Source organism: Lytechinus variegatus, chromosome 4 (assembly GCF_018143015.1).
Source record: "Lytechinus variegatus isolate NC3 chromosome 4, Lvar_3.0, whole genome shotgun sequence".
Lineage (NCBI taxonomy): Eukaryota > Metazoa > Echinodermata > Echinoidea > Temnopleuroida > Toxopneustidae > Lytechinus > Lytechinus variegatus.
This window is the reverse complement of record NC_054743.1, coordinates 34,019,464-34,029,740: the sequence shown is the minus strand read 5'-3', so window position 1 is coordinate 34,029,740 and position 10,277 is coordinate 34,019,464. Positions and strand designations below refer to the sequence as shown.

The window sequence follows — 10,277 nt, the reverse complement described above, 5'->3', positions numbered from 1 at the left end:
CTCTGGAATTCCATGTCGGTTATTCTTCCAAGCCATGTTAATACACTGTCCCACATATGCCTTTTTGTGTTAGTTATCATCAGGATTATCGGATTTCAGCTAAGATATCATGATTTCACAAAGAGGGGTGGATTTCAAGGTACCAGATCTAGATCTAGGATGATATTGTGGTAACTAATCTTGATTTTAAAAGCTTTCTCATGAAATATTCTCTTTCTTGCTGCAATTACTTTATTTTACCTTTAGCGGGCATGTATGCATAACATGACACATATATAATATGATCAATACTCAATATTACATAAATTAGTTCTTTCGCATATTTCAATATCGTGTTTATATTGTGAACGCCTCGAATCTGTTCAACTAGGTCTCAAAAAGATATAAATGACTTATTTCAACATTTCTAGATTCCCCTGTAATTTATCTTGAATATTGTAGTAATTATTGCAAATGTTGAATTATCATTCATACATTATATACGCGCTATGGTACTTTTTGTTTTTAGCGCCTCTAAATATCCATTATTATTTTTATTATTATTATTTGACATGTCAATAAAATAAGGATATTGGCGACATGATTATCACTGTCTCAAAACCTGTCCAAACAACAACAATAATATAACATTATTCTGGTAGTTCCACTAAGCATTCCAATCCAATCAATGGTCGTTGATTTTCTTTTAATAATGCTAATATTTTCTTTTTAGATTTTTGAATTTGACCTTTTCCGGATATATAGCTCACTTGCTAGTCAATGGTATTTTTTTTTCATATTTTATCTAAAAATCTATTTTGTTTCTACACATACAACATATGAAAAATAAAGAAATCATTAGACAGCGAGTCAATTTGAATAAAAACTACAAATGTGAGAAAATCGCCTCCTCTAGCTGCTGGAGGAGGAGAGGAAAGTACAACGATAAAGTATTTATTCCACGAATAGTTCTACTGGATGCAAGCAGGTGACTCGACTAGATATACTTCATCCCCATCATATAGTATCTAGTCTATCCGGCTAGGGATGGGATTCTATATTGATTTTGTAAAAGGATCCCCTTCTGAGGGAAGACTCACTCTTCTTCACTACTTTTAACCTGAGCCATACACGACATATGGAATGCAAATATTTTCGAGCAATTCAATTATTGATACGTTCTAAGTAAGGCGAGATTGTAGCGAATATGGATTGAAATCATACAAGTGCATATACAACAAAATAAAATCTAGAGTATATCTGCGCCTTTAAACAATGTCGTCTTCGCCCTGTCCCTATTGTAGTTTCAGAATTGTACTGCCGTGCTCGGTAATCATGCGGGGTTTCTTTCTTCAAATGACTGCATCCTAATCGTAATGATATTAACGAGATAAAATTTACATGAATTAGGTTGGGTAATTATTCAATTGTGAAACATGTTTAACTCAAGGCATATAACCACTTAGTATAATGTACATTACGACTTGATTAACCAATTTTAGGATTCTTGTACATTTAAATTTATTTTCGTTACCATCTCAACGCTTTTCCTTCTTTCGTCATCTCTATCCAACCAGTAATTTTAGAAATGCAGAGAAGGTTAAGCAGACACACGTTAATGCTAATGGATAGGACAGAACATAGTATGGTTTTAGTGTATAGCTCCCCAGACGATCGACGGTGCAGAAATAAGAAAACATTCCTAAAAACAAGCTCTGTAAATGTTACAACAATCTTGATGACATCACAACTACGTCACTTTGCTACTCCTACGTTCAGACGGTGTTGTTTACCGGTGTAGCACGTAGACGCCATAGTCAAGTGTATTATCGGGGAATGGTCGTTTCAGTCATTCACACACCCATACGCACACACCCATACGCACACACCCTCACACACATACCCACACACGCATACAGGCATTTAGCACAATGATATAAGTACATGATACTGTAAAATACAACATTAATCCACTCACACCACATGTATACTATGGAAATTGTTACTGGAGAGTTATATGTACGAGCACATGTGCGCGTGACAAGGGATGTTGGTGTGTGTGTTTGAATGTTTCAATTAGTTGTTAGATTTTTGTTTATTAAAAGAATAAAAATCGCTTGTCGTAGTCTGATATATTACATTTTGTTTCTATAGTAATTAGATGGAAATTAATGTCCTTGTTATTATTGTTAAAAATATATCAATACACACCTTAAGGTATAATATATGTATGATATACATACATGAATATTATGACAAATTGAATTACGAAAGGTCGTATGTGATTTCGCATGCCTCTATGGAAATGTGGAAATATATACTGCTTTGTTGTGTCTTCTAATGTTGATATTTTTATCTTTGTTTTTGGTGCTCAACATTTTATTTTCCATTCATGCCTTTAAACGCCGCTGTAGTAAATTCTATTATGGCCCCTTTTTTTATCATGTTTATGGTGAAATCAGTCAAATCCGAATGTATTTGAGCATCACTAAAAACGCGTTAACCCGTTTTCACCTGGAGCAAACGAGAGATACCATAAAACTGCGTTGTATATACTTAGGCTTCCTCCGTCGCAATCTGCCTCTCGTTATTGTTCTTCCCGCCTCCCGTTTTTAGAATCCTCGGGGTGTCATATGGTGTATGTACGTGCCCTTTATGGTCTTTACCGTGATTTGAGGATTGTGATGTGACCTTAATTATGCAACGTTCTTCTTACCCATCATGCTCATGCCCCGCTCTGGTGTCTCGATATGATGAAAAAAGAACATGTAAGAGAAGAATACACGATGATATCAATGTCGATCTTCTTGGCGACTTGGTTAATTCCCATTAAATGAAAACAGTCTGCAATCGAATGGTATATCTTGTCTTGGTCAACACTTCTAGTTTACAATTTTCTTTTTTGCTGAAATAAAAATTCTTTATTGTAAATAGCCTTTTGGTTCCATGACATTTGCTCCGTCGACAATTGCTCATATGGAAAATCTGCACCTTGAGCCAAACATTAAATCTAGCCTTCAAAACTAAATAAATCATAATCATTATTCTTAGATTATTCTGAACCAAAAGCTCTAATACAATGTTAAATCTATAACCAGATGCCCCCTGAGATATTAAGTAGCCATGTATATTGAGAACGATGACTAGATTTCATAAAAAAACATTTACAAACATCGTTTTCTTTTTCTTTAGATTTGCAAACGCGTACGAAATTTCCAGATTGAAAAAAAATTATCTATATTACATAAAGATTCATTTAGGTAAGAAAAGATTTAGAATTCATCATATTTACATGTATAACAGTATTATTTTATCTAGCCTTAAACTGGAAAATAATTCTAAATTGAAATTAACCTTGTTGTTTGGGTTTGCTTGGTTGTTGTTGTCTTATACTTTTCTAAAATTTGACAATGAACGGATTATCCGATCAATATCTGTATCACAGAAATTAGCATACCCCCCTTCTTCGTAGACGGTCTATATTCATTCTGTATTCATCGTCTTCGAGATTTGTGAACTCTAATTCATTTTGAAATAATCCCGGCTTATGTTAGCTTAACCTTAGTTCCAAGAAGCAGAATATTTGTGTCATTTGCATTTATTGGTGACTGACTTAAATCATGATAACGTGTGCCGTAAGACTCGCATAAACCTCACCTCCTTGTCATCTTGCGCTGTTGTAGCAAGCATGGGTAAAGGCGACATACGCACAGGCTTCCTCCCTGTTCACTTTTTTTGTTACGATCGATATTTTGTATTGTCTCCTTCCGAAAATGGTTTGCTCTTACATGAACGACGAAGGGGTCATACACACAATACATTGGTCCTTTGCAGACAATTTCAGTGCGTATTACGACTAATGAATCTCTGAAAATGAAATATCAGGCTTTCATTTCGATACAAATTTATTTCAGTGCTTAAAATGTAAAAAGTGAATCTACGTTTAAATCGAATTTATGTATTTGACGACGGCCATCTGCACTTTTCCAATTTATGTAGATACTTTTCTTTTTTGTTTGTTTTTAAAGTTTTATTTTATTTTTAGTCAATATTTTCCTAAAGCGATGCTCTCTTTCATATCCACCATTTATTATGTCTACGTAATAAAAAGGCGAAGTTGGTTTGATGTACCTAGATAATCATTTATTCTTCAAAAATACACCATCTATTCTTAATTACTGTCGATATCTCGGTGTCTTTATGATTGAGATGAGATTCACTCCAAACGGCCTTCCAAAATGTTTAGGTTTATAACAACCATACAAGAAGTTGTTGTTTTTCTTTGCTTTTTCTTGTAGTCTTACAACCACCATCACCTCTAAATAACCTTCATATTTTTGTTTTACTTAGGTCATGTGACCTAGTCCGATCCCATATTTGATCAATTTTACCTTTATATCTCTTGAGAGCGCACCGCTTTGCCAATCGCCGGAAAGATTGGTCAAATCTTATCCCGTACTCGGTGGGTACTCCTATTTGGATTGAATAGCTTTTCCCTGCCTTTTCTATTCAATTGTCGCCTCGATTGTATCGACCCTCCTGAATTTATTTTATCGGGTCGAGAACACTTATCAGGGGGATGTGATTAGAATGGTGGCGGTAAGCACAACCAATGTGAATAGGTGGGACTGAAGAATTAGGACGGTGTCGCTGCACTCCTGTAAATGTGCTTTGGATAGACAAGAGTAACGGGTAAACTTGAGGGAAGAAGAGAGACGGGTGAAATGATGGGGAGAGAGCGATAAAGAAAGAGAGAAGGAGAGGGTTAAATTAGGGAAGTAGAATAACATTGAAACCGAGGGAGACGAACAGAAACTGAGATGAAATTCTGCACTGCCGTTTTTTAAATTTATTTTGACGCTTTCGGCTAAATTAAGAGTTGTTTATGTCATTGAAATTGGTTTGTTTTCTGCAAATGAATCATCTGTTCGATCAGACTTTTGACGTGGAATGTTGTATACTATTAGCATATATTCTGACCCTTTCCAAAAGAATATTTTAACGTAATGAAATTTATAACAGCCCTATTAACTACCCTCGAAACATAATGATCAATGGTACAGTATGTATACACATGTATATAAAGATTCATGAAGTATATCAATTATTCAATTTATACAATCGTTAAGATTACATTCGCATGTATTATCAGACGGTTATGTAAAACAATGTTGAAAGTTAAAGAAATGAATTCACACCTTCACTCGTGTGTCGTCTTAAACGTTCGAGGTGTCTACATAGGGTTCAATATTATTGAGGAATAAAGAGCGAGATAAAATATTGCTGTATTGGGTGAGGTGTGTGTGGTGTTGCGCGGGGAGGGGGTCGGTAAAACATGTAAAAGAAATAGAGACATTGAGACAGATTCAGAGAGGTGGACATTATATTGTGAAAAGGTATTTCATAATCGTTTAAATCATTATTCTCTTTGATTTGAATGGGCTTTCCCCTTCACAATTAGTTTTAGTGTTGATCAGAATTAACAAAAAATTATCCAATCACTATTATTCGCTGAAAACTAAAGATCATCAATACAGATAAGTAAAATTAAATTGAATGTAAAAAAATCAAGTGTACAAGTTTGGACAGATAAGATCAAATTACTTCAGTGTTGATCGGCGAACTAGTAAAATATTAATTTGAAACAATGCAACTTCGTAATGCACCAATATTGATTAAATTCGTTCTGAATATTGATCGATGCACTATGAAATCATTAAAATTAATCAGGGTAATATAACAAGTTCAAAAAGTACATCGTAAGATTTATAATGTGAAATTGATCCTAACCTTTCCATTTTCATGTTCTACAATTTTCTTTTGTTGGGGGACGGGGTTGTATTTCATGAAAAATACATTGATTTCTTGGTGATATGAATGTTAGTTTGTGAGGTATTCATGTAGGTAACTTTCAATTTTGATAAAACTAAGCTATTGATTTCTGGGAAGATCATAATCTTAATTGTTCATTATATACTTAATTGGTATTTTCGCAGGTCTTTTTTTTTTTATTGAATTTGCAATCATTTGTATTTTGAGGATTTTTTTGTCAACTCTCCATTATCTGGGGTGTGCATTACCATTGCATGAATGTCTTTCAAACTGGTAGCTGACCCAATATAACAACCTTGCTTCCCTCCGAGATATATACAGTGTTGAAATCAGCATTATGAAAAACGTTGACAAATATGCATATATCATTTCCATAGATAATGTCAACAAATTATTATTTTTCATATGGTAAAATCGAATCATTACGGTTTAGAATTCTCTTAGAACATGTCGATCGTCTGAACATTTGACAGAATTGACGTCTACTTGGTCTTGCTTCTCGTAAAGAATAGGAGGTGCAGCGAAAAATTATTCTATTGGAAAGTTTTTAAAATCAAGGTTAATTGTCACCATATTATGAAATCATGAAATCTTAGCTCAAAGCCGATAATTCTTATGATCACTAGCACAAAATAGCAAGTGTGGGACAGTGTATTGATACATGTATTGTTTGGAAAAATACTCGACATTTGATGAAATTCCGTGCTTATTTTGCTAATTCCTAAACAATTACGCATTTTCTTCCAGAGCCACTTGGCACCTATTTGTTATTTACAAATACAGACAATTGGTTGGTAAGTTTATTGGATTCTGTTTGAAGTCATTTTGAGATCGTTACCACAACTGGTATTTATCTGTAAAGTTTGGCCTCTATATATATATGTGATCATGGGGATTTTACAGGATAGATTGTGGTATAAAAAGAATGCCCCTCGTAACGTATGCTCATGTCGCTACATGAAACATCGGTAGATGAATTTGAATCGTGTACCCAGATCATTCAAATCATAAGCATGGCTACACTTAAATGCTAACAATTGAAGTAACGGTTATTTAATCCTGATAATGTCTGCCCGAACCTAACCCCCTCCTCGAAAGTGATTGTTCCAGTTTGTAGATTCTATAGTGTTTTATTTTGTGAAACTTTACATGGGCATCATTGAACCACCAGCCTGGCCACACATCTTAACTCCCCTCTCTAATAATCTCCCCCACCACTCGATATCGATTTTACCCCCTATACAAGAAGGATAACCCCCTGAAGAGGACGGCGGGAGGCGGAGGGGTACGACGCTACACCGCCTTTTCATTTAGTTCGATTATACATCAGTCCAAAACCAAACCTCAATACCTTGGCCCCACCGCAAAGTCTTGGCTGGAACTGCCCGCTATCAGATACATCAATATACAAGCCTCACTGCACATCCATTTACAAGCTGCGATAGGGGAGTGCCCGTGACTTTTGTCTCAGGGTGGAAACAATGCATGAACACCAAGAGTGACTGGGGAACTCTGAATTCATCGTGGGTAACTTTGCTTCCCGAAGGAATATATGTTTATCAAAATAGTGGGATTAAAAGATTAACAGATACAGCAATTATAAGATTACATTGAGTGGAATGTAACTGTATTTTCTATAGCGGCTTGAGCAGGTTGTGAAAGGATAGTGTATAGAAAGAAGAAAGTGAAAAGGGGTAATAGCAGGGTGTAATGAACACCAGGTAACAGCTCAAAAGATGCTCTTTTATGATGAATAACAAAAGGGATCAATATAACGGTTATTAATAGCAGTGCTTCTGTACAAACACAGGAAACTCAACCAAAATAACGAAGAAAATTGATTGAAACAATTTCATCACACAGAAAAAATCGCACTTAGACTACTCCAGATGGAGAATCATTTTTTCAAAAGGCGCACAAAAATCAGGAAATTTATATCTAAAAGTGTTTTTTTTCATAATCTATTCAAACAATAATGATAATAGTTACAATGGCGAGAAAGTGATGTAATCGTCGATTCTCTTGTTGATAAGAGTTGATAAGCGCCCTTGGATCCAACACTGATTATAATTTGCGATATACCTCGTTATTTGCACATCTCAACGTACCAATTGTTTATTGTAACGTTGATAATTTATTTGAGATCTCAATATATTTGATGTTGGGAAGAAATTAATACAGTACTCGGTATGATATAATAGACATTGGACAGGATTGATGAATGTAAATAATCTAGCACTTTTGTCTTTACACACAAAATACGGGTTTGACTTCAGTCGATGACCATCTCTTGCCCGTGGGCAATGAAAAAATAATATTCATCAGTGTAAATGGAATGACAGTTTTAATAGTTCCAGGTATTGAGTTCCGACTCGAATTGCAAAATGTACGATATTTATTTTCAACATCACGGTTTTGAGAAGGTGACTGTAACATGATTAACGACCTTAAGGCCCTATCTCACCAACGGAGACGTCGCGACTGTCGCCGCGACAGTCTCCAACTTATCAGTCGCTGCAGTCGCGGAGACGTCTCGGAGACAAAAATTGCTTGCGCTCTCACCAAGGAGACGTCTCTGCGTTGTCTCAGAGACGTCTCCAGAGCAGGTGACAAGCACTAGCCCGACAGTCACGGCGATGTTGCGGGAAAGTCTCCAAGTAGTCGCTGCGACGTCCTTGAGACATGTCTTAATTGCAAGCGAGTCTCCGAGACGTTTCAGGCAGTCTCGGCGACGTCTCCGAGATGTTTCCGGGCAGTCGCGGTGACTTGGCTGGTAGTTTGCCAGGGTCTCCGAAAGGTTGCTGAGACGTCGCTGAGACGCGTATCCGAGACTTCCTCCTGCCTATATATCATTCGTATTTCTGACACCAGACAGTCAAGAACTCTCACCATGGACATCTGCAATGATGTTGATAAGCTGTTAGAACAGGATCCCTACCTGGATGATGAGAAGAAGGAAGCATTGGCCCTCGTGCTGATAGCTCTGGCCGTGAATAAGGCTAAAGCCAAGGGTAGGTATCGTGCCAGAAAGAGGAAGGCAAAGACAGAGTGGGTACGTGAGTGGCTCCTACAACTACAACACCATGGCTGGTATGAGAAGCTGATGACACATCTGGAAGAAGGGGATTTGAGGTCCTTTAGGAATTTCCTGCGAGTGGATCCAGATATGTTCAGGAAGTTGGTGGCTCGACTTACGCCCAAGATCAAAAGACAAGACACTAACTTCAGGATGGCCCTGCCCCCTGGTTTGAAAGTTGCCATCACTCTGAGGTTCCTTGCTACAGGAAACTCCTACAAGAGCCTTTCGTATGGCTTCCGCGTGGCTCCAAACACAATTGTTAGCATCGTACCAGAGGTGTGCCAAGCAATCTATGACGAGTTTCACGAGGAAGCCATCAAGTGTCCATCTTCACCTGAAGAGTGGAAGGAAGTGGCAAAGGGTTTTTCAGAGAAGTGGAACTTTCATCACGTTTGTGGTGCGCTGGACGGAAAACATGTCAGAATTCTCGCTCCTCCTGGCTCAGGCAGTGTGTATTACAATTACAAAGGCTTCTTTTCCATAATCATGCTTGCGTTGGTAGATGCTGACTATAAGCTCATGTATCTCAACGTGGGGACTCCTGGAGCTGACTCAGACTCTGGCATCTTTAGGGACTGCAATTTGTTCAAGGCACTCGATGAAGATCAAGCCAACCTGCCACCTGCAAAACCATTTCCTGGTGGAGATCAAGATGTCCCGTACTTTTTGGTGGGTGACGATGCGTTTTTCTTATCAAGCAGAAAGGATTCAACAGCTGACATCTTGTAAGTGCTATCTTTAAATTTTTCGTGGGATTTGTCATAGAATTCGGGATGATCCTCCCAAAAGTCGGCCATTATCTGCTGCTGTTCTTGTTTCCAGTCAAACTGTTTGGCCTCTTTGGCCATGTTGGCATCGAAAGCTTCCTCGACAGCAACAGCTGCTTCAAAACCTTGTTCCTTTTTCTTGCGAGATCCACTTGCCTTGGGTGGCACGCTGGAAGGAGTGGTGGCAGCAACAATTTCAAAATAGGATCGATGGAACGTTTGAAAGATCATACACCTGACTTGGAGCAGGGATATCAGCACGCGTTCAGTCACGTGGTTTCTGAAGTGGGTCAAACAGTGTGAAGAAGTGTCGCGGAGACGTCTCCGCAATGTATTATAATTTTTTTTGGTCTCCAGCAGGTCTTCGCGATGTCTCTGAGACGTCTCTGAGACATCGCGGCAACGTCTCAGCAGTCGCGGATATCATTAGTCTCCGCGGGAGTCTCCGAGACGTCGCAGCAACTGATGGAGACTTCTCGGAGACGTCGCGGAGACTAGAAACAGTCTCCAAAAATATCAAACATATTTAATCTTCTTGCTACTCCTCGAGGACTCTGTAATTTTCATGAGACGTCTCAGAGATGTCGCGGAGACGTCTCTGCAACTAGCAAAATTTTTAG

The 10,277-nt window shown here is 37.7% G+C and overlaps 1 protein-coding gene across 1 annotated transcript; it reads left to right on the top strand.

Moving 5' to 3' along the window:
- The first annotated feature begins 8,701 nt into the window (after positions 1-8,701).
- Positions 8,702-9,619, top strand: LOC121412956. Its single transcript, XM_041605717.1, has one exon. The coding sequence runs from the start codon at positions 8,702-8,704 to the stop codon at positions 9,617-9,619; it is 918 nt and encodes a 305-aa protein (XP_041461651.1).
- The last annotated feature ends 658 nt before the right edge of the window (positions 9,620-10,277 follow it).